General features: G+C 44.1%; 2 protein-coding genes and 1 long non-coding RNA gene across 8 annotated transcripts in view; 2 read left to right on the top strand and 1 right to left on the bottom strand.

Annotated features, from left to right (window-relative positions):
- The window catches only part of prkcz (protein kinase C, zeta), a 106,221-nt gene extending 92,933 nt beyond the window's left edge, over window positions 1-13,288 (top strand). For all 4 annotated transcript variants that reach the window (XM_076878830.1, XM_004545942.6, XM_076878832.1 and 1 more), the window contains one exon: window positions 10,899-13,288. In XM_076878830.1, the coding sequence (XP_076734945.1) occupies window positions 10,899-10,986 (88 nt within the window). In that variant the 3' untranslated portion in view covers window positions 10,987-13,288. The remainder of the gene's footprint in view (window positions 1-10,898) is intronic.
- Window positions 13,289-14,008: 720 nt separating this feature from the next.
- si:ch73-70k4.1 (FA core complex associated protein 20) lies at window positions 14,009-24,349 on the bottom strand. Of its 3 annotated transcripts, none has more exons than XM_076878833.1 (4): window positions 24,069-24,349; window positions 19,595-19,742; window positions 15,594-16,015; window positions 14,009-14,744 (listed from the first exon to the last, which is right to left on the bottom strand). In XM_076878833.1, the coding sequence occupies exons 1-4, from the start codon at window positions 24,185-24,187 to the stop codon at window positions 14,672-14,674; spliced, it is 762 nt and encodes a 253-aa protein (XP_076734948.1). In that variant the 5' UTR covers window positions 24,188-24,349; the 3' UTR covers window positions 14,009-14,671. The 3 variants fall into 3 exon arrangements, with proteins under 3 accessions (XP_076734948.1, XP_004545997.1, XP_014268273.1); XM_004545940.3 differs by having other exon boundaries at window positions 15,594-16,117; window positions 24,069-24,344; XM_014412787.2 differs by lacking the exon at window positions 24,069-24,349 and adding an exon at window positions 22,083-22,167 and having other exon boundaries at window positions 15,594-16,117.
- On the top strand, window positions 22,743-23,749 carry LOC143414451 (uncharacterized). Its single transcript, XR_013095067.1, has 3 exons — window positions 22,743-23,105; window positions 23,192-23,309; window positions 23,441-23,749. It is a non-coding gene; the product is annotated as an uncharacterized LOC143414451 (long non-coding RNA).
- Window positions 24,350-24,891: the final 542 nt, after the last annotated feature.

Below are 24,891 nucleotides of genomic sequence, written 5' to 3'. Positions count from 1 at the left end.
AACTGCACGTCTGTCTTAACGTAAGCATGACTGTTGTTTTGTCAGTACATGATGATAACTCTTTACTGTGATCAGTTACTGCCATCATCAAGCACTCAGAAGAACTGTATGGAGGGTTCTCACAGATAACTCCATATTTTTGTTCTTGGACTCCCTTAGAGTAGCTTTGCATGATTCCCAGTTCAGAATAAGTCTTTGTTTTTCTTATACGGAGCATTCAGCGCTGTGTGCAGCAGTGAAAACATAATAATATCACAGCTTAAACACAGGTTGTCCTGTGTCTTTGTGGATCATACCATATGATAGACGGAGTAACATATGGTTCAAGGTGTGGGTGGGATTACATCGGGGTCGGCTCTGAGCTCCTCTAGTTTGCAGCAGCGATAGACAGCTAGTGAGGTCACAACTATCCATAGACACTGATGTTCCCAAAGGACAGTGGGATCTGCCAGAGCAGGGAGCAGGATCAATCAGATTCAATTCAGTTTTATTTATACAGCGCCAAATCACAACAACAGTCGCCTCAAGGTGCTTTATGTTGTACAGTAGACCCTACAGTAATACATCAGTCATATGAGCAAACACTTTGATGAGGGTGGGAAGGCAGCTCTTTATGTCTTTAAGACATTCCTGCAGTTTAACTAATTGGTGTGTGTTATCTGGGTTCATAGATAGATAGAGCTGGGTGTCATCAGCATAGCAGTGAAAATTTATGCTATTTCTTCTAATGATACTGCCAAAGGGAAGCATGTATAATGTAAACAGAATGTGTCCTAGCACTGAACCCTGTGGAACACCATAATTAACCTCAGTGTGTGAAGAGGACTCTCCATTTACATGCACAAATTGAAGTCTATTAGATAGATATGATACAAACCACTGCAGCGCAGTACCTGTAATACCTACAGCGTGCTCTAATCGCTCTAATACAGGTGGATGAGACCGCTGAGAGGTGGAGGTAAGATCTGGAGAGAGAGGAATGAAAATCAGCAGAATATGACAGAATAATGAGTGTGAATGAGACAGAGGCACGGGCAGCTACAAGGAGCAGAGAAGAGTTTAAATGCCTGTAGTCAACCATCCAACAACAGACAGAAGAAGAGCGTGCAGGCAGAGTGGAGTAGGTGCAGATGAGTATCATGGGTGATTTGTGAAAGCAAATATTCAGAAGATGGTAATGAGCTGGAGGTGGGAGAGATTCACTGGGATTGACCGGGATGGACAGGATTAGAAATGAAAGGAAGAGGAAAGATGTAAGTCCCAGGACTGCTGCTCCTGTGTTTCTCATACAGATGTGCAGCAGCCACTATAGAGGTGTTCAGTGGAGACAACAGTCCATCCTGTCCTGGTCACACAGAGCCTAAAAACAGAGCTCACTCTGTAACGTCACGCAAACACTGGGTGGACCATCTTCCCAACAGACTCCTGCATCCAATAAAGAATGCCCCCATGTGAGTTTCCAATGTTGGGGGGTTGTTTTGATTAATGCAAACATGCAGCTCCAGGATCTGAGTGGAGCCCTTGTTTAAGGCTGAACTTTGAAGAGAAAAGGCTTAAAGATATTACACAACCACGGACACACTGAAGGAACACATCATCCTGTTTTCCTCTCTGTGTCACTAAATAGATTCCATAAGGCTTTGGCAGCAGATCTATCCCAGCCAATGTTAGAAAACATCATGTTGGTTTGATTCTCGATGCTCCAAAACTTGAATTTCCCCTTCTGAGGATTTATGGAGCTTGTGATCATGATGGCAGGAACACAATGCCTTTATGGAACGGTTCACATAAGTCCGAGTTGATAATACGGACAGAGGTGTTACTGTCTGGCTGTGACAGTTACATGGTGGACTGACTAAAGGCTCTTACAGGATGGAGTAAGACGTTTGTGCAGCAACAAAAAGCCGAGGTCACCAAAACCAAAATATGACAGTGCAGTATTAAACAAAGTGTCACTGCAGAGTAGGAAACCCTGTCAGCACGTGTGATTGAGCCACACTTCAGTGGCCTTGGTGACTTGTTTCGTGCGTCGGTGTACACTGTGAACGGTTTTCCTGGAGCATGTGCACTGGTAGCATTGTTTCCCTCCTAACAGCACTGCTCTTCATTACTGTTTCCCTCCCTGTTTCCTGTTGGCATCTGTCTTTGTTTTATGTGAATAACATAATGACTATGTGCACTTTCTGAGCTTTATAAGCCTGCTGTTATTCAGCACAACTGTTGCTCAGGAGCAGAAGCCGAACCGATAATTAAATCCTTTAGGCACCTTTAAATAATGGGATCCCTGCTAGCATGACGACAGACTAAGAAGCCTTCTAAAATAATTGGATCTGGCACACTGCTGGACTGTGTAATTTTTGTTTGCATGGACATTCAATTTTCAATTCAATTTTATTTACACAGCACCAAATCACAACAGTTGCTTCAAGGAGCTTTATATTGTACAGTAGACCCTACAATACTACATACAGAGAAAACCCAACAATCACATGACCCCCTATGAGCAAGCACTTTGGCGACAGTAGGAAGGAAAAACTCCCTTTTAACAGGAAGAAACCTCCGGCAGAACCAGGCTCAGGGAGGGGTGGGGCCATCTGCTGCGACCGGTTGGGGTGAGAGAAGGAAGACAGGATAAAGACATGCTGTGGAAGAGAGACAGAGATTAATAACAGATATGATTCAATGCAGAGAGGTCTATTAACACATAGTGAGTGAAGAAGAAACACCCAATGCATCATGGGAATCCCCGGCAGCCTACATCTATTGCAGCATAACTAAAGGAGGATTCAGGGTCACCTGGTCCAGCCCTAACTATATGCTTTAGCAAAAAGGAAAGTTTGAAGCCTAATCTTAAAAGTAGAGATACAGGGAGTGCAGCATTATTAGGCAAATGAGTATTTTGTCCACATCATCCTCTCCATGCATGCTGTCTTACTCCAAGCTGTATAGGCTCGAAAGCCTACTACCAATTAAGCATATTAGGTGACGTGCATCTCTGTAATGAGAAGGGGTGTGGTCTAATGACATCAACACCCTATATCAGGTGTGCATAATTATTAGGCAACGTCCTTTCCTTTGGCAAAATGGGTCAAAAGAAGGACTTGACATGCTCAGAAAAGTCAAAAATAGTGAGATATCTTGCAGAGGGATGCAGCAGTCTCAAAATTGCAAAGCTTCTGAAGCGTGATCATCGAACAATCAAGCGTTTCATTCAAAATAGTCAACAGGGTCGCAAGAAGCGTGTGGAAAAACCAAGGCGCAAAATAACTGCCCATGAACTGAGAAAAGTCAAGCGTGCAGCTGCCAAGATGCCACTTGCCACCAGTTTGGCCATATTTCAGAGCTGCAACATCACTGGAGTGTCCAAAAGCACAAGGTGTGCAATACTCAGAGACATGGCCAAGGTAAGAAAGGCTGAAAGACGACCACCACTGAACAAGACACACAAGCTGAAACGTCAAGACTGGGCCAAGAAATATCTCAAGACTGGTTTTCCTAAGGTTTTATGGACTGATGAAATGAGAGTGAGTCTTGATGGGCCAGATGGATGGGCCCGTGGCTGGATTGGTAAAGGGCAGAGAGCTCCAGTCAGACGCCAGCAAGGTGGAGGTGGAGTACTGGTTTGGGCTGGTATCATCAAAGATGAGCTTGTGGGGCCTTTTCGGGTTGAGGATGGAGTCAAGCTCAACTCCCAGTCCTACTGCCAGTTTCTGGAAGACACCTTCTTCAAGCAGTGGTACAGGAAGAAGTCTGCATCCTTCAAGAAAAACATGATTTTCATGCAGGACAATGCTCCATCACACGCGTCCAAGTACTCCACAGCGTGGCTGGCAAGAAAGGGTATAAAAGAAGAAAAACTAATGACATGGCCACCTTGTTCACCTGATCTGAACCCCATTGAGAACCTGTGGTCCATCATCAAATGTGAGATTTACAAGGAGGGAAAACAGTACACCTCTCTGAACAGTGTCTGGGAGGCTGTGGTTGCTGCTGCACGCAATGTTGATGGTGAACAGATCAAAACACTGACAGAATCCATGGATGGCAGGCTTTTGAGTGTCCTTGCAAAGAAAGGTGGCTATATTGGTCGCTGATTTGTTTTTGTTTTGTTTTTGAATGTCAGAAATGTATATTTGTGAATGTGGAGATGTTATATTGGTTTCACTGGTAAAAATAAATAATTGAAATGGGTATATATTTGTTTTTTGTTAAGTTGCCTAATAATTATGCACAGTAATAGTCACCTGCACACACAGATATCCCCCTAAAATAGCTAAAACTAAAAACAAACTAAAAACTACTTCCAAAAACATTCAGCTTTGATATTAACGAGTTTTTTGGGTTCATTGAGAACATGGTTGTTGTTCAATAATAAAATTATTCCTCAAAAATACAACTTGCCTAATAATTCTGCACTCCCTGTAGTCTGTCTCCTGAATCCAAACTGGCAGCTGGTTCCACAGAAGAGGGGCCTGAAAACTGAAGGACATGTGGGTGTTGGTGGCGTGCTACACACAGCTGGGTTTTTTTGGGCTGTTTTTGGTCTTTCAGAGTGAAGTTGTAACATGCGTTAAACCGTGTTTAAGAACAATGCGTGCCCACTGCAGCACCACATAGCTCATGCTCCCTCCATATTTCATATACAGTTTATGTGGAATTCAGCAGAATTTTACAAAGTATGGCTGAAAAACCTCTAGATTGTGTAACTCCTGGAGCTGTCCGCCTGCCGGGGGTCTGTCTGTCATGGCTTGTGATAATCTGTACCTCCGCAGTGTCTTGACTTAGAATTCACTCCAAAATAAATGACGCCCTTCGTGCTGTCACTAATTGGTATTATCACTGCAGAGCTGTTGACTGTGCTGCACTTGGCGGCCTTATTACATGCCCGTCATGATCTGCACCCACGGCAGATGTCTTTGGGAAGCATCCAGTTTGAAGTTTGTGCTGTTCAGCAGATATCAATGTTCAAAACCAGCCTTGGAGTGGCTGAGGCTCGCAGCTCATTAAAGGGCTGCAGCGAGATGTCTCTGAAGTTCATCCCAGCTCGTTTGTGTCAGACTTTGATGACGGGAGTCTGCGACTAACTCTTGGGAGGACGATCGTAGAAGAGGTCCAAATGGTGCAGTGGTGAGAAGAGGGAGAACGGGGTGGGGAGCACGTGACCAGTTCAGCAGCAGAGATAGCAAGTTGGCATCAAAAACTGCAGCACGTCAAAATAAGATGCACGGCTCCTCCCTGTGTCTCGCACTTTATCTCCCCACCCCCTCCTCTTCCCTGTTACCAAGGAGAGGGGCTGACGTTGCCCACTCTCGCTAGGAGGGGGTGATGCAAAAGCTCTCCAGTCTCCCCTCTCTCCCACTCATGATGGCTTTGGCACAAGAAGAAAGAGAAGTGAAAGCCATGAAAGGAGAGAGAAGGGTAAACCCTCCATGTTAGAGATTTACATTGCGACATTAAAAGCCAGGATGGCTGGGGGCCCTCGGCAGCGTGTGAGAGGAGTGCAGGAGAGGCTTTCTGTGCCAGCTCCCTATCTTAGAAAATGGCCAAGCTCTGCCTGTGCTTAGGAAACGAGGCCTTTGTCTTCACTAGCCTTGATCCTTAGTGATGGATTTCAAGAGCCTGAATATATAGCAGCTAGGACTATAGTACTGCTTTAGTGTGGCACGTCCTCACAGAGCCGGTGACGTGTTTGCAGCAGCTCACTTTTTTCGTTAAATCCTTTTTTCCCGTTCTTGGATGAACAGATCTTTCCAGACTTGTGCAGTCATACTCTTCACTACGTTACTTTGCATTCACTGATGCTGCATGTCTGTCTGTGATGTTCACTGGCAGGTGTTGCAGCTAGTTTCATTGTTTTAGTAATTGCACGAATAATTTGAATCATGCATGTACATCCAGCCCCAACTGTGTGATGCTGTTGTATCATTATGGACTAAATCTCTGATATATTCACTTCATCTTCACTTACATAACGCCAGCTCACAGTCACCACATCGTAGCTAAAAAACCCCAACAATCAGACAACCTGCTATCAGCAAGCCCTTGGTGAGTCCACCTATCTATGCATTGAATTCAGTGCCACAGGGGGAGAGCCAGGTACACTGTGGACAGGCTGTCAGTCTGTCACAGGGCTAACACAGAGAAATAACCAGGTGCTCAGCACTGATGCCTCGCAGCAAGAAGGTCCTGGTTGGAATCCACCATCTGTGTGGAGCTTGTATGTTTTCCTCGCTTCTTTCCGACTGATGTGGCTTTCTCCCACAGTCCAAGATGAGCAGTTATTGGAGGTTAACTGGTGATTGTAATTGCATACATGTGTGAATGTGAGTGGTTTGTCTGTCTCAACTCAGGGGCAGCCATCTGCCACGAAAAGGAAGACTTTGAAATTGTTTCATTACCACCACCTTAAAGCCTTTAATAAGGATAAACTGGTCATATTTCAAACTGTGAGGCTCTTCTGTCCTGTCTCTGCTCTCTCCCTCACTTACCAGCAGGTCGCACTGGATGGCTGCCACACCTGAGCCTGGTTCTGATCAACTTCCTGTTTAAAGGCTGTTTTTCCCTCCTACCTTTGCCGACTGTTAGCTTATTACAATAAAGCGCCTTCTTGTGAATTGGCACTATAGAAGCAAAACGGAATTGAATTAAAATGTGTCTGACACGACTGTGAGTGTGAGAAGACGATGCAGGGTTTTGAAATTCACACCAAAGGTGCCGCTACTCAAAGTTTGAATTTCAGTGAGCTCAGCCTCAAGGTCAGAGGTCAAGCTTTCTGAAACTCTTGTGACTGTGATAACTGAAGCAGGAAGTCACCAAGGACATTCAAATGTAACTGTACGCACAGCTACGTGGAGGCTGAGGGGTAGCACCTGTTCACACACTCACACAGTGTGATAGATGCATCCAGGGCAAGTGTAAGAGTCAGGGTGAAAGAGTGTGTGTGTTTGTGTGTGTCTATGAGGCTTATAGTAAGAAAGTATTAAAGCTGTGTATATGTACCACTGTGTTCACTGTTAAGAATTAAAATGGTTCTGAGGGTGGGAGGAGATTCAACTCAATAATGGTATGGATGATGATAATGAAGTCGCACATAGTGTAATATACCTTTAGATCTGAGAAAACGAAACTCTTTTACTGGGACATTTACTGGGATATTTGCTTTGGCTGTTTCTAAAATGAAGTGTGGCTATCTAAGTCACCACTGTCAACACGACACATTCTTACTCCGCTAAAAGCACTTACAGAGTTGCACTTACAGAGCTGCACTACAGAGTGGTCCACTGATCTGCACTTACAGAGCTGCACTACAGAGCTGCACTTACAGAGCTGCACTTACAGAGCTGCACTTACAGAGCTGCACTTACAGAGCTGCACTACGGAGTGGTCCACTGATCTGCACTTACAGAGCTGCACTACAGAGCTGCAATTACAGAGCTACACTTACAGAGCTGCACTTACAGAGCTGCACTTACAGAGCTGCATTACAAAGCTGCATTACAAAGCTGCACTTACAGAGCTGCACTATAGAGCGGTCCACTGATCTGCACTACAGAGCTGCACTACAGAGCGGTCCACTGATCTGCACTACAGAGCTGCACTACAGAGTGGTCCACTGATCTGCACTTACAGAGCTGCACTTACAGAGCTGCACTACAAAGCTACACTTACAGAGCTGCACTTACGGAGCTGCACTTACGGAGCTGCACTTACGGAGCTGCACTTACGGAGCTGCACTTACAGAGCTGCACTTACAGAGCTGCACTACAGAGTGGTCCACTGATCTGCACTTACAGAGCTGCACCACAGAGCTGCACCACAGAGCTACACTTGCAGAGCTGCACTACAGAGCGGTCCACTGATCTGAATGCCAGCCCACATCACCGATGGCTCAGCTGCTCCATTTATAGTTGGGGAAACATGTCCAGGCCACACCGCAGCTTTCATTTCCCTAATGGAGACAGCTGTGTGAATTACAGCTGGTAGTGTACACCTGTAAGTATGTGCATTAGCTTAGTGCTCAGCTACAACTGTGACTTAGATGGACATGAGACAAATTTGAGGAAACGATGCAGACATAAACTTGAGCAACACGTTTGTATTTGGCTGTTTCTAAAATGAAGTGTGGCTATCTAAGTCACCACTGTCAACACGACACATTCTTACTCAGCTAAGGCGTGGACATAGCGTAAAAGAGTTCATAGTTTATTTTATTACTACCTGTAATTTATTGCAGATTACTTGTATTTGCTTAATTGTTTACTAAATGTTTGAGGTGTGAAATAAACCGCAATAGAGCAAAATATGGGTGTGTGTGGTTGGAAGATGTGTTTGTGCGGGGGGGGGGACATTTTTGTTGTAAAACAAAGGGGGGCCTAGCAAAAAAAGTTTGGGAACCACTGCACTAATCAAAACTTTGAGTTCAAGTTTTGGCCAAACTGAACCCCAGAGGCTCCTCAGTTCCTGTGAAACCTGTTTGTGTGCTGTGATGATGGTAAATCTGGCTCGATTCATTCATATGAACTTCTGGATCAGTTCTGCAATGAAACACACAAAAATGCAATTCACAGCTGAGGTTAGTAAGGTTAGTATTGAAGAATTGAAGAGTATTGAAGAATAACCTAATGTAACCTAATAACCACTGATCTCAGCCCACATCAGCTGATGGCTCAGCTGCACGTTTCCACAGAGGATGTGTTTTTGAGCTGTGTTAGCCTCCACACTGCTGGTTCGTTTGATCCTTCCATCCTTGTAAGACGATATCCATGACATGATGTCAGAAAAACAAAAACCACTGTGCAGATGAATCAGGAGCTGGCTGAATGCTTTATGTGTTTGTTTCTTCCACTAACGAAGGAATAATCTCAGGTGGAACTTTATAAACTGTGGATTAGGAGCAGCTGGGTAAAAAAAAAGCAGTCCCTTAGCAACACTACCGCCTTCTCCCTACTGCAGCAACAGGCTGTTTACTCGTGCGTGCGTGTGCGTGCGTGTGTGTGTGTGTGTGTGTGTGCGCGTGTGTGTGTGTGTGTGTGTGTACACATGTGTGGTTGTGTTGGCCAATGGAAGGGAGCGGGGCATGGTTAAGCTCTTGCCGAGGGGAGGCCTCTTGCTGGGAAAGGCCAAGATGTTTTCTCGCTGCAGACACGGAGCAGGGGGCTTTGAAGTTAAAACAATAGACACGTTCACTGGTCCTCTCCCTGCTCCACCAGGTGGGTGGGAGTCTCACTTTAAGGGCCACCGCTTTGTCAGATAGCTTGCAGATCCCACCCACAGAGAGCACCAGGACAAGTGAATGAAACGCTATAGTGTCTTTGAGTGTGCAGACTGGAATATTGATGAAGCAAATATTTTCTCTCCATCTGATCTCATGTGAAGGACTCGCACTGTAGGAGTAGGTCAAGCAACAATAACGCCATTAGATTTAGAAAGTGGGCTTTTTTGTTTTCAAGTTTCAGGGAGAACGAGGAGGCAGAGTGAAAGACCACAGAGGGGGAAACACAAAGGAGAGTGGAGAAGGTTTGGGAGACGACCAAAACAAACAGTGTGTTCAACCAATGTAAATGGTTCTTTTTGCTGACTTGGAAAACGTGAAAGCGTTACCAGATGGAGACGAAGAGGAGAGAGTGCAGAAAGAGCCGTGGACACACTGATCCACAGAGCGATCCACAGTGTGATCCACAGACCTGCAGTCTTTCTAATGAATCCTCCAAAAACAAACCTGATGTCATACGTCAGCATTTTCCTTTAAAATCATTTTCAGCAGCACGACGTTTATCCCAATCAGAGTAAGAACAGCAGGGCATGTTTCAGATCTCTGTTACGCTGGTGTGGGCACTCTTCTGTCCACACACTCCCCACCCTGCTGCAGCCTTCACCTTATAGGACAGGCCGGCACATGGACAAATGCCAAACTTTAGGCATCAAAGTCAACAAGTGGCTCAGGCCACTTCATTAGGTAAACCTTGATATTAACAGCTTGGACCTCGCTTCATCCTCACAACTCTGCTAATTCTTTGTGCATTGCTCAGATGTGTTGGTCCATATTTACATGATAGCATCACACAGATGCTACAGAGTCGTCATGGTACACATTTCAAATTTGGTCATTGTGGAATCCATTTGAAAGGTTCAAGCCAGTTTAAACTAGTTCAGGCTGATCTGAGCTGTGCCAAAAAACTGTCTTCCACACCACATTACACCAAGTGCTGCTACAAGGAAGAATGGATCCATGCTTTATGCTGATTAGCATTTTGTGACCATTGTAGCAGAAATGGAGACTCAGCAGACTAGGCAGCGTTTTTCTAATCTTCTATTGTCCAGTGTTGGTGAGCTTATGTGAACTGTAGCCTCAGTTTCCTGTTCTTAGCTGACAGGGGGGGCATACACTGTGGTCTGTGCATTCTGCTCTGACCTCTGGCATCAACAATTTGTGCCGAGAGAACCGCCGCTCACTCATATTTTCTTTTTTCCCTCAACCATTCTCTAAAACCAGAAAGATGATTGTGTGGAAAATCCCAGAAGAGCTACACTTTCTGAATTACTGAGTCAATCACCTTGCTACATTCTATCATTTCAATCATTTCTTAAAGCAAATTTAGTGGTATTTGTATCAGTAGGTACGTTCTACTGATACCTGCACTGATTGCCAAGAAAATGAAAACAGAACCATAACTCAGTGGGTACAGAGCCTGAAAATGTTCTAAACAATGGTCTGCAATTCAACATGGACATTCCCCCACCCCTCCAAAAAACATCATTTTACTTCCTTTAGATTCCAAACCTGGAAAAAGATGTGGTGACGCTCACCTGAGAGACGCCAGGAGCAAACCTGGTTTACTCTCAGTAGCTCTGTGGTAAAACAAGTCCTCTAATTGTTCTTTCCATCCTTCTCTCCTCAGGGACGTCATCAAGAGAATAGACCAGTCCGAGTTTGAGGGATTTGAATACATCAACCCCCTGCTGCTAGCCACAGAAGAGTCTGTATGAAGGAGAAACCAGCGTCCTCCTCCGAGCTGCTGTTCAAAAACAGAAACAAACAAACAAACTTGCAAGCCAACTCAACTCAGAAAGGCGACAACAAGGAGGAAGTTCCCCCTGGACCTGTCCACAAGGCAAACGGGAGGAGGGAGAGTTTTTCCCTGGGGAGCCGGACGCCGGACTACAGGAACATTCCCTGACTTTATGCTGTCTTCTCCTTTTCTTTGTTTGGTCCTGTTGTCCCTGTCAGTCCATCCTCGTGTCAGAGCAGGACTGGCTGTGTGAGCGTTTCATTCTGTGCCTGCCACCATCAACACGTTTCAGCCCATCTCACGCCCTGGATGAATACGACGGCTCTACGGAACAACTTTAAATAATTTTACGTGCAATTTTTTATTCTTCTTTTTTTTTTCTATCTTGGTAGGGGGGCCACGCCTCACACACACAAGAATGTACAATGACAAAGGAGAAAATGTTGTTATTGTGTATTATGATGTAGCTAGTGAATCCAAAATTGATGATGCCTTTTATTGATGCAAGCGGCACATGTTCCTCCATAACCACAAACTTTTCTTTGTGTTCTGTTGTTTTCACAAACAAGGGGGTGACAACTTTTTATTTAAGAAGTGCCTCAAAGATCAAATGATTTCCCGTGTCTCTGACTGCACCTCTATCTGTTCACCTGTTACGGCTGCAGCAGGTAACGCAGCTGAAACTCTGCCAGGGTATGTCCGAACTCTCGTCCAGCGTATGGAGCTCGCTAAGCTGCCTCAGTCCCCACACACAAACAAACCTTCTTATTTTTAACGAATCGTTCAAATAATCAACATTTCCTGTGAATGTGTAATTGACACAAGCAGCTGGGAGGAGACCTGACCTCTTTCCTTACACATGTGTAATTGTAATATTTCCCAGTGAAGGTCCGCGTTATCGTCACATAGGTGAGGAGCAGCAGACAGACTTGGCCCATGCCTGCTGTCAGACGTTGGCTTCAGCTTCCACAGTAAATGCAGCTTTGGGTTCCTCCTCACCAGGTGCTGCTGCGTGACCATCTGTGTGACCTGCTGGGGGAAACTGGTCACCGTTTCCTTTATGTGCTCACTGTGTGGTTCCATGTCTACAGTGACCTGCTGCAACGACAGCTGGAAATCTGTTTGCAAGTCTAAATGAAATGGGAGAACAGCAGAAAAGCCATGAGAGCTTTTCCGTGGTTTTCACAGACATTAGTGGGTCTTCCCTGTGTGGGGGAACAAAGCTTTTTTGGGTTAAATTCCAGGTGTGTTACTTTGGAGTTTGTCTCGACGCCCAGTCAATCTCAGCAAAGGCCGCCCTCCCTGAGCCTGGTTCTGGCAGAGGTCTGTTCCCATTAAACAGGCGTTCTTCCTCCCTACTGTTGCCAAGCTCTGTTTATAGAGGATCATCTGATTGTTGAGGACTATGCCTACAGTACTAGAGATACTGTAAAAAAGTGCCCTGAGACAACTGCTGGGGCGCTAAAGAAAGAAAAGTGGGTCATTCCCAGTCTCAGCTGTAATGTTGTGGATGAGTGTTAGTCAGGGGTTGGAGGATTAGGTCACTATTATAATTCATGCCCTCCATCATGCAGCTGCTGGTGCACAACAGCTATAAAACCAGTACGAAGCCATGAGTTTGTCTTTACTATATAATGAAGTTTTCAGGACACTTTAACTCTGTATACTGCCTCCTTTTATACACAGCAAGCAACATATCAGTACCTAACTGAAGCTTTGATGTTTTAATGCTGGGACATCAGTGAGCACACATTCATGTCTCCAACACAACTCAGTGCTTCTGATGCAGGCTGTGTGTATCTGCATACATGTTCTTCTGAGGGAGGAGAAGCTCTCAGTTAGCTGTTTGTGATTAAACTTGACCCACGCTAATTTAATACCCTCATAATAGGATTAATTAGCTGATCAGTCACAGGGCCTCAATTAGCTGCAGGCCCTGTACAGGCAGGGAGACGGCGTAATGAAGTTCCAGTCACAATGAAAATACACACCTCTAATCTAAAGAAGCATCCTCCTCCTCCAACCCCGACACTCCATCTCACAGACTGTATTTTATTACCTGCACACAGGTGATACATTAGTGATGCTGTTTTTCCCCTTAAGGGACCAATGGATAAACTGGAAGCTCTTGACTCCACCTTACAGAACATGAAGGCCGCTCAAACCCCATGAAGGATTATTGAACTACAGTTCTGCTTTTACATAATGCTGGCCAGGTCTGCTTCATTTAGCTTCATCGCATCTTTGTAAATATGTGTAATTATTAAAAATCAAACTGGTTTTCTGTGAACCGAGTCCTTTTTTCTCTCACTGACGTCCTTTATTTGTGCCGACAACAGCAGGAAGATCTGTGCAGATGCTATAGATTTCTATGCGAGTGAACACTTGGGCTCATACAGCTCCTCTGATCAGCCCTCAGCTCTGTTCATGCAGAGAAGCACAGTCACCCTGAACCTAACGATACTGGGCTCAGTCACACTCGGTGAAAAATGATTTGCCCCTTCCTGATTTAACAAATAATTTAATATTAGACAAATAATCTGAGTATTATATTATTTATTTATTAAGATCTGCCTTTTGTGAAAAGGCAGGTTTGCATAAGTGGTTGAACATTAGCTGTGGTGTCCCACAAGGTTCAGTATTGGGTCCCAGACTGTTTCCTGTGTGTATCACTGACATGTGTAGAGTGACAGACATACTGAGGTTTGTTGTGTTGCACATGATACAGCCGTTCTTGGAGGTTGTCAGTGAAGAAACTGATAAATGTTGGTTTGATCAAAAAGAAGTTCTCTTTGAATTTATCCCAAACCAAATTTATGTTGTTTGTAAATTAAATTGAGAAATGTATATAAATGTGGAACTAGATGTTGATAAGGTATCCACTGAAAAGGTCTTTCCTATATGGGAACCACATAACAAACAGGTGTGTAACGAGATGGCAAACACCGTCGGGATTTTGGGAAAACCAAGGCTCATCCTAACCAATGAAAGACTGCACACACTGTTACTGCCATATTTATATTATTGTGGTGAACTCTGGATGTTCCCCACAAAACATATGCACAATGCAAAAAGAGCAGTAAGGATCATACATCATGTACATTTGTCCAGTAAAAGCACTGCTTGCACCTGCTCCCTGGGACTATAGATACAGCAGCTGGAAATCCAGGCAGCAAGAATCAGGACTGAATGAGAATAGTCAGGCTCATGTGTTACACTGCAGTCACACCATCAATGCAGAGAAATGAAGAACGTGACATTGTAGAACTGCATTAGATAGCTGCAGAGTATACCAGGGTGGGTGACCTTGCGAGCACAGCTCTACTTGTGTGGATGTACGTGCACTGCAGTGCCGTCATGAATGAAGCCGACCGGATCATCTTGAACTCAAAGCTAATAAAGATTACAGTTACTTTTACAAGAAAAAAAAGACACACAGGTTACAGTGTCTGTTACTGAGTTTTAAAGTAAAGTGTACACTCAGTACGACTAATCAGCCATGAAAACATGGTGTGCTCGTGCACCGAAGAAGTTTCCTCATCTCACTGCAGCTCAGTCAGCAGAGTTCTCTGCACAGGCTGCTGTCTGCACCGTCGTCCTCCGTGCGATACGACCCCGGAGCAGCAACCGGGCGCCTTGTAGACCGTCGGCATCGATTCAGCTTACCAGGTCATGTCCACATTCATTTCAGACAGACAGTGGGCCAGGTGACCATCGCAGTCCATCTGGGTGAACCTGGAGAACCAAGAACAACTAGACTGTACTGGATGTGGTGAACTGGACCTGACTGAACCCTGGACCTCTCCATCTGTGGGCACCACTTATGCAGCAGAATCTGGACAACTGTTTGTTTGGACCTTGTGCTGAAACTGCACTGCACCTCAGACAGCATATAAACATTTTTATATTTATGTAATTATGTCATGTTGATTCTGACATGAAAGCAGAGGTCACGGGATGATGCTATGCAAGACCTGCACAATAAAAACATATATGGAAGTTCTGCTGTAAGGTAATGTTGATCCTTTGGAGGCTGGGCAGTCAGCTTTGTGATGCTGTCACTTTTAAACCTCTAGAACATAGGTGTCAAACTCTGGCCCGCGGGCAAAATTTTAATTACTATTAGAGCTGGCCTACTGGTATTATACAGCTAATATATATATATTGTCTAGTATTAAGCTTTGCTTGTTCCATATTCAGTTTTTCAGCAAAACTTGTTTGAGTCCATAAGAAAAGATTCATTCTTATATCTGAAGGAATAAATATATTTCAATAAATATTAACGTTAGCCCGCGACTTTGTTCCAGTTTTGAATTTTGGCCCATTGTGTATTTGAGTTTGACACCCCGACTCTAAAACTTAAACTAGTTTGTTTACTTGTCGTTATCCATTTAACTAACAAGAGCTACACACACTGAAAACATCTAACTGGTGACCAGCTTCAGCTGGATGCCATCTGGCTGGTCGCTGATGTCATAAAGAATCATTAAAAAATAAATTAATAAAAATCAGCAACAACGCACAAAGGAAAAAAGTCCCTATGCTGATGTGAATGAAGAAAGAAAACACCCAATCAGTTCTTACCCAGCAGGGAACACTTGGAGACACATGGGACAACTCTGCAGTCCTCCCCCTGCTCCTCCATCTGCTCCTCTTCCTCCATCTTTTTTGCCGCACCCCTGCACCTCCTCTTCCTTTTTAGCTTCGACCTCATTCTGCAGAGGAACTCTGTCAGATACCTTCACCCAGTATGTTGGAAGCTTCCTACTGACTGGTCCAGTCGCTTTCCTCCCCTCCTCCTTCCCAGCACTGGAAAATCCTGGTGATGGCAGCGCCTCCACCCAGCTGTGCAGGGACGGCCGCCGTGTTTTGCTGAGGGTTTGAGGAGAGTGAGTGGAGCTCTCCATGCTGTGGGAGCACGGGCCTCTGACAGGTGGCTCTGGCACCGTGCTGGTGTGTGCTGTGGGGTCCTCCGGGGAGGAGCTGAGCCCGACAGGATCTGGGATCTGTGACGGTCTCAGAGAAAGATGAGACGGTTCAGGGAAGGTAGAAACCTCACTGCTGAGGTCGCACCACCCCTGTTCCTCCACCCAAAGTCCCGCAGGTCTCTAAAAACAAGGAGAAAACAGGAATAAGGGTCTGACAACGGGTGTGTGGAACTTCAGCCAGTCATGCGGAGCGTGCTGTGGACAGTTGATCTTTGGATGATTACATGAATACACAGGTGTGTGTGTGTCATGTAAATGTTCCTCACCAATGGAAATAGGCCAGCAGCTCTAACATTATAGAAAAAAAAATTACAATTAGTTGTTTAGGTGTCATTTTGAATGTTTTAACCAACCAAAAGTCCAAAGATATTAGTTTCATCATGATCTACAAAAGAAGTTACATTTCCCTATATCCCCTTCAAAAAGGAAAAAAAAGACTTTATTCTATAGTGTCAGTGTTTAACTAAATGTTGGTTCAACCTCAAGGGCTCAAAAATGAGACAGAAGTGCCAAACAAATACGCTTGCTCTAACGGCCACCCTGGAGAGCAGCTCTGCAGGTCCTCCATCTTCTGATGTCCAACTTTACAGCTGAACTAAGGATGTTTAGTGCCTGGTGTTTCTCAAAGTCAGGGGTGTGGTTTCCCCCTGGTAACAAGTGTTACTATACTTTGGAAGGAAGGGGCACAGCAGCTTTAATATAAGCTATCATCCATCCTTTAACTTCACTGATTGGACCTTTTGAACATTTGAATAGATTTAGCATTTTAATCTGACTCTTGGTGTACGAGAACCACCCCCTAATCAACTTCATACACAACCAGGAATCCCACACTTCTCAATAAAGGGGTTGATATAGTTGTTCTTGGAAAAATTCAGTTTTCATAATACAGTGCTTAAAAACATCCTCCTTCCAACACTCAACAGCAATATTGCCCAAACTGGATGAGTTCCTCTCTTTGGGAATCTAAACCTCCTCCACTGGTTGCTGACCTTCCCATCAAGTCATCTTTAAGGTCTTCCATACATGCTGAAGAAGCTCTGGGCAACATTTGTAGACCTAACATACAGTGGGGCAAAAAAGTATTTAGTCAGCCACCGATTGTGCAAGTTCCCCCACTTAAAATGATGACAGAGGTCAGTAATTTGCACCAGAGGTACACTTCAACTGTGAGAGACAGAATGTGAAAAAAAAATCCATGAATTCACATGGTAGGATTTGTAAAGAATTTATTCGTAAATTAGTGTGGAAAATAAGTATTTGGTCACCTCAAACAAGGAAAATCTCTGGCTCTCACAGACCTGTAACGTCTTCTGTAAGAAGCTTTTCTGTCCCCCACTCGTTACCTGTATGAACGGCACCTGTTTGAACTCATCATCTGTATAAAAGACACCTGTCCACAGCCTCAAACAGTCAGACTCCAAACTCCGCCATGGCCAAGACCAAAGAGCTTTGGAAGGACACCAGGAAAAGTATTGTAGACCTGCACCAGACTGGGAAGAGTGAATCTACAATAGGCAAGCAGCTTGGTGTGAAAAAATCAACTGTGGGAGCAATCGTCAGAAAATGGAAGACATACAAGACCACTGATAATCTCCCTCGATCTGGGGCTCCACGCAAGATCTCATCCCGTGGGGTCAAAATGATCATGAGAACGGTGAGCAAAGATCCCAGAACCACACGGGGGGACCTGGTGAATGACCTGCAGAGAGCTGGGACCAAAGTAACAAAGGTCACCATCAGTAACACACTACAACGGCAGGGAATCAAATCCCGCAGTGCCAGACGTGTTCCGCTGCTGAAGCCAGTGCATGTCCAGGCCCGTCTGAAGTTTGCCAGAGAGCACATGGATGATACAGCAGAGGATTGGGAGAATGTCATGTGGTCAGATGAAACCAAAGTAGAACTTTTTGGTATAAACTCAACTCGTCGTGTTTGGAGGACGAAGAATACTGAGTTGCATCCCAAGAACACCATACCTACTGTGAAGCATGGGGGTGGAAACATCATGCTATGGGGCTGTTTTTCTGCCAAGGGGACAGGACGACTGATCCGTGTTAAGGACAGAATGAATGGGGCCATGTATCGTGAGATTTTGAGCCAAAACCTCCTTCCATCAGTGAGAACTTTGAAGATGAAACGAGGCTGGGTCTTCCAACATGACAATGATCCAAAACACACCGCCCGGGCAACAAAGGAGTGGCTCCGTAAGAAGCATTTGAAAGTCCTGGAGTGGCCTAGCCAGTCTCCAGACCTCAACCCCATAGAAAATCTGTGGCGGGAGTTGAAAGTCCGTGTTGCTCGGCGACAGCCCCAAAACATCACTGCTCTCGAGAAGATCTGCATGGAGGAATGGGCCAAAATACCAGCTACTGTGTGTGCAAACCTGGTAAAGACCTATAGTAAACGTTTGACCTCTGTTATTGCCAACAAAAGTTATGTTACAAAGTATTGAGTTGTATTTTTGTTATTGACCAAATACTTATTTTCCACCCTGATTTACGAATAAATTCTTTACAAATCCTACCATGTAGATTCATGGATTTTTTTTTTTTTCACATTCTGTCTCTCACAGTTGAAGTGTACCTCTGGTGCAAATTACTGACCTCTGTCATCATTTTAGGTGGGGGAACTTGCACAATCGGTGGCTGACTAAATACTTTTTTGCCCCACTGTATGCCTGGAACAGATGCTGAGCAAGCTGCCTTGATCACCTCCTCAGCATCCTTCAAAGTGTCCAGGAGGACTATGGAACACTTCAACCAATCACTTTGCCCGTTTCCGGGTTGGCAATGAAGGCTGCTCGCTTCCTGGCTCTCTCTCTCTCTCTCTTCCCCTCCTGTTCGTTTAAACCAATTACCACATATATTTATAAATTATATCTATACAGACACACATCAGTACAATACAATGCAGTTTATGGATGCAGCCTAATTACCAAGCTTGTTAGTCTTTTCTGACAACTTCTATGCTCCTGACACAATGAAACATGTTTGGGGTTCATACATTCATACATGGTGGCCTTATTTTACATCCTATCTAGTACAGCATCCTTTGAGATGTATTTAGGAGTGGGTCAAGACATGGATACAGAAATATACTGCTCAAAAAATGAAAGCAACACTAAGAAAACACATCAGATCTCGGGAAAAGAAAAAATTTCTGACAGTGGCGACTATCAAACGAAAAACAAGACAAAGAAGATGTTAACGTCAAATGGCTTTTTGTTTGTACTGTATCATAGTGACATCTCTATAATGTGCAATGCATCACAATAAAATATCACAATGATTGAAATGAACCCCTGAGGTGGATAATTCCCACCCCATCTTCTCCACACTGCCTACTGAGAACTTGCAACATCACTATGTTCTCCCTGTTGTCTCCAAGTTGCACAGGAGCATCACAGCACACAGGCTCCTGTGTCTGACAGAGAAACTCCACCTGTCAGAGGCCAGTGGACACGCTGTCATACAGAGTACACAGCAGGAACACTCTGGAATATTAGAACTGTGAACATTTGGCACTTTGTGTGCTCGTGTCTTGTTGGGAGCTTCATCATATTCCCTGCAGGAGCTGTGTAATGCAGTAACATACCGCTGCAGATGCATGTGGAAGATCAGGAACCTGGTCCCAGAGCTGCTCCTCCAGGCATGGCAGAGTAGCCTGGAGCGTGAATGCCCACAGGCTCTCCACAGCAAGCAGCTGCTGTCTGTTCCACCACGCTCCTGCAGGAAGCGTCGGCCTGTGAAGCAGATCATCCACACTGTGAACTGCTGCATTCTCCTCACATCGCTCCTCATGCATGCATCTCCATACAAACCATCACTAAACAAATACGACACAACTTTGACTCGAATGTTTCCACACACATTTGTTATTTTTCCATTTATTAATCAATCAATCTGTAGGAATTTTTAGTCAATCAGATTATTTCTGAAGCTGCTCTTTGATCTGGTGCACACTGCAAACGAAACAAAACAGATTTAATAACACAGCAAAGCTTCACATCAGCTGGTTTTTAATTAACTGCATTAAAAACACCTCACTGTAAATAGTTGTAAGTGTGCCTTTTTACTTTGTTTGTTTCCATTAGAAAGAAAATTCAATTAAAAATGTTGAATTTTTACTGGTTACCAAACTCCAGCCATCACATCAGACACTAAAAAAAACCCCAACAGACTAATAAAATACCAGAATTCCACTCAGCAAAACTAAAACATAAACAAGGACAACAAGTCATATTTTTTTCAGTGAAATAAATTTTCCCCAAAGGCAGCAGCGGTGAAATCGAGCAGACAGTCCGGTTTAATGATGCCTGGATGACATCAACACGCTCCGATGTCTCAGCCTCGAGCAGTTAAATGGATACGAGCTGTCACATGACATCCATAGACATCACAACCACGCCATGCAAAAATACCTTTTAACACAACCTTTTTGGAAGTATTGAGGCTCTTCAGGATGTGAGAGGACACTTAATGTGTCGCTGTTGTCTCTTTCTTGAATCGTGACCAATGATAATATACAAACTGATACTTAGTTATCTTTGTCTATGGAGCCACAGATGACAGCTGGTTAAACTACAGACACGTCCTAAACACCTATAATTTTCTTCTGTAAAACTGTACTATTGTTGTTATTGTTCTCTGCCCTGAAAGCCTCAGTGTCGAACCAGATAATCTGGATGACCTCCACTAACACTGACGTTTTCTAAAGCAGTTTTTGAGCAGGAAATGTGCTTCACGCAGGGCTGATATCTATCATCTTTGTGAAACGAGAAATATCCTGTCTGAGAATAATGCTACATTAGACGCAGAAACAGGGGCTAGAAAAACAGACGATTTTTCCCACCCTGGCTTCTCTTCTTTGTTTTCCTGTTAAATTCTGAATGTAATGTAAAATTCTCTCAGACTAAAAGTAGATCAGGGAGCAAAGCCTTCAGAGCCTCTCTCTACTTTTACGATTACACACAAACTTGCTTTCTTTGGATAAAGCTTGCAGCTCAGACGTGACCCTGAGCCAGCCCTTCTGCTGCAGGGCTCAGGGTGCGAGCATTCACTCGCACCCATACAAATGCAGGTAAATGGCCTGCATTTGTATAGCGCTTTTCTAGTCCCTAAGGACCCCAAAGCGCTTCACACTACATTCAGTCATCCACCCATTCCCACACAGTGATGGGATACATTGTAGCCACAGCTGCCCTGGGGCAGCTGTGGCTACACTGACAGAGGCACTGACAGAGGCGAGGCTGCCGGACACTGGCGCCACCGGGCCCTCTGACCACCACCAGTAGGCAAACATGGGGTTAGTATCTTGCCCAAGGATATTTGGCATGCAGCCAGGAGGCAGCCTGGGATCGAACCGACCTTCTGATTAGTGGCTGACCTGCTTTGCCACCTGAGCCACAGCCACCCCAATGTCAATAACTTCTGTCTTCTCTTATTTCTGTTTTGTCCTTGTCCCCCAACACATCCCCCTCCCTGCAAGCCTTGCTGTGGTTTCTTCCCATTAAAAGACAGACTCTTCCTCCCCATAAGGGCCCAGTGCTTGCTCAGAGGGGATTGCTGGGGTCTTCTCTTTAACATAGGGGGTGCAAACCTAGTCTCGGGTGCAGGGAGGTGCACATCACGTTACAGCAGAGTTTAAGCTCTGTGGTTATGAAATACTTTGATTTAACACAGAAGGAGAAATTTACATTTACTGTAAAAATCAAACAAAAGTAGATCGTTTTACTGACTGGAATTCTGTTGCCTGTTTGTTTAGTAAAACTCATTCATTTAACTTGGATCCCGACTAGTTCCGTTTAATTTGAGAGTGTTAGTAAAAGAAGGTTTGAGTGGAGCCTGCTGTCGTTACAGTAACAGATCTCAGTCCTGTTCTCCATGAGGACCGCTCAGTCATTGAAGTCTGATAACAGGTTGGCAGCATCATCAACACATATCTAAAGCCAAGCTATGGTACCGGAAATGCAAAAAGTCGGATCGGTGCATGGTTACTTCAAAGAGCTTTCATATATCATATATTTCTCATTATTATCATCTTATGTTTGACTCTCCTACAGGCCCAGGTTGTAGCTACATACAGTTTATTCCAGGCAGCAGGAACCGTTTCGACCATAAACAAAAATGTGCCTTTGTTGCTCTTTAATATGGAAGCCCGTTTCCGCCACTAAAAAAAAAAAAAAAGCTAGTATCCATAACTCGAAATTTCGAGTTATTTTCTCGAAATTTCGAGAAAATAACTCGAAATTTCGAGAAAATAACTCGAAATTTCGAGTTACTTTTCTCAAAATTTCGAGTTGGCTCTGCCAATCAAAAATATACGTGAATGAGGTCGCTTTCTTGTTACCCGGAAGCATATGGCGCAGGACCGCGCACTCAAAAACGGATCCCAACAAATTAAAGTATGTTTGCTGATAGTAACACCATGTGATTCAGCTAATAACACAGGGATTTCATCATTTGTGAAGCCAGGCTGAAAACACTCAGCAATCTGTGCATTCACGACTGGATGTAATACCAGTAGCTTAGCTGTAGCATTTGTAGCTGAGGGCTTCAGCTTCCGGGTAACATGGAAATGACGTCATTCACGTAGATTACTGATTGGCAGCGCTAACTCGAAATTTCGAGTTGCTTTTCTCAAAATTTTGAGTTAATATGTCGAAATTTCGAGATAATAACTCGAAATTTCGAGAAAATAACTCGGAATTTTGAGTTATGGATCCTTTTTTTTTTTTTTAGTGGCGGAAACGGGCTTCCATACTTTAATGAGCAGAGTTCAGTGATTCGCGTTACTCGGCTTGCGTTGCTTCATTTATGGGAGGAGCTGAAAATGATGACGTCCGAAGCCTCGCTGCCCGGCTGTACCACGTGACTGGTTCAGGAAGTGGTTCAAACTTTGCCGCGAGCTATGACAGCGATATAAACCCCGCAGACTTCATTCAAAATGTGGGTGTTTGATGGAGAGTTGCGGTTAGTGAGAGTTTGGAGACAGTTTGGAGGTTTATGAGAGTGAGGAGAGAAAGTCAGGAGAGAATGGAGCCAGCTAAGAAGAGGAGGATGTCCTCCCCTGTGTGGGAACATTTGATCTTATTCCTCCCAACAAGGTATGTAAATTTCTATAGAAGATGTATTTTCATAATACTGATGGTGCAATACAATTTATGTTAAGCTGTCTTTACTTTTGTACAAGGTGAAGTGTTTGCTATGTGCCAGGGAGCTGGGATATAACAACAACACCTCATCCATGCTTAGGCACTACAGAGCTTTGCATGAGAATAAGGGGGACACCGATTGTGGAGCAAGACCAGGTGAGCCATCAAATGCCATGATAATGTAGCATGCAGTAATGTTACTAAATGATATAACAATATTATACAACTGTAATAAGTTACGTGTGTGATATTTATATTTGTGCTTTGCTTTTATTGTCTTTCCTCAGGAGAACAATCTCAAATAGATGAAGACCTGGTTAGCATGGTGATTGAGGACTCCCAGCCATTTAGCATTGTGGAGGACAAAGGATTCAAAAGATTTGTTAAATCATTAAATCTCCCCACTAAAAAGTTCATAATCGAAAATTTAGTTTTTACAGAATAAAATGTGAACAGGCAGGACTGAGGCTCAAAGCCTCAGTGTGTAGCTGTCCATACCTCAACGTTACTAAAGCACAACCACTGTCCACACCCCAACCACACCTCACCTCACAGTAAATGATCATTTCCACTTTAAGCATTTCCAAATAATCATGTTCCATACTTCCAGTATAAATATACACAGTATACTGCATCACTACAATATACATGTTTTACACACTCCTTTTGTTGTTGACATTTACAGGCTGTGTGCAAAATGCCACACTCTTCAAATTCATGCCAACTAATATTTTCACGTCCAGTAGGTGTCCTACTAGAGCAAATGAAGCTTCAAGACGCTTTGCGCTGGGGTGAACCAATTGGATGAAAAGCTTCAGTGCTTCATGAAGCTTCATCTGCCCATCACTACCGTTAACGGCCCAGATTGTGTTTTCTCAACCTTTAAGGTAAAGTTGTCGGTGCAAACACACTCACCCACCGCTCTTTGCCGGGTTGTTGCTGGACGTTGTCGGGCTCCTCTTCGGTGCTCCCCCGGAAGCTTCGACCGTTGACTTCTTTCGCTTCAGTCTGGACTTCAAGTGATTTTCTTCCATATCTGCGTTTCACAACAACTCACAGCTCCCCGCCAGCTATTCTAACAACGACTTCCGTATCCAGCAACCTGACGTCACTCGAGTACATCCAATCAGCTACGTCTCCCACGAGAACTCGAACCAATAGAATTCTACAACGATAACGGAGCAGTCACGTGAAAATCCTGCACGAACTGATACAGAAGTGATATCAGGGCTCGTTCAAAGATTTCTTTTCTTCTTAGTGGATTTCACAGATTTATGAATTTTAATAATAATAAAATGTTCTACTTTGGCTTTACTTTAGATACTGAGAGAGGGAAAAATATGGATTTGAAGCTTCACTGACGCTGTGGCACTTACATCACTGGCCTCGGATTAAGTAGTCTTAACTATTTAGGGCTGGGCTAAGCTGGGACTTGTAGAACATGTGTGTTTTAAGTGGACTGGACCAGCATTCTGTTTTTACAAATATTAATGGCATAAAAAGAAAAGTTACAAAACTTAATGAGACAGGTAGTAATAGATATGTTGTTTAGAAGTACTCTGACTCAGTAAGACCCAGAGAAGAATAACATACATGTGAGATTTTTTGATTTTTCAGCACCTTCACACACCTTATGGAAAGTTATCCACATCCTCGCATACATCATTCTAACTGTGGAGACAGGGATGTGTGCAGAAACATGGGAGCTGTCATGGTTCTGGGGCTTTTGAGCTAGCAT

This window comes from Maylandia zebra, linkage group LG20, assembly GCF_041146795.1.
Source record: "Maylandia zebra isolate NMK-2024a linkage group LG20, Mzebra_GT3a, whole genome shotgun sequence".
NCBI classification, from domain to species: Eukaryota; Metazoa; Chordata; class Actinopteri; order Cichliformes; family Cichlidae; genus Maylandia; species Maylandia zebra.
This window is presented reverse-complemented; position numbering and strand designations above follow the sequence as displayed.

Bases quoted from the DNA above. Each gene is read 5' to 3' on its own strand.
- si:ch73-70k4.1 (XM_004545940.3), bottom strand. From the start codon at position 24,187: ATGGAAGAAAATCACTTGAAGTCCAGACTGAAGCGAAAGAAGTCAACG. The intron at 19,743-24,068 runs GTGAGTGTGTTT...TCTGCTTCACAG, and splicing joins AACCCGGCAAAGAGCGGTGG to GCCGACGCTTCCTGCAGGAG. The intron at 16,118-19,594 runs GTATGTTACTGC...CCTTGTTTTTAG, and splicing joins TTCCACATGCATCTGCAGCG to AGACCTGCGGGACTTTGGGT.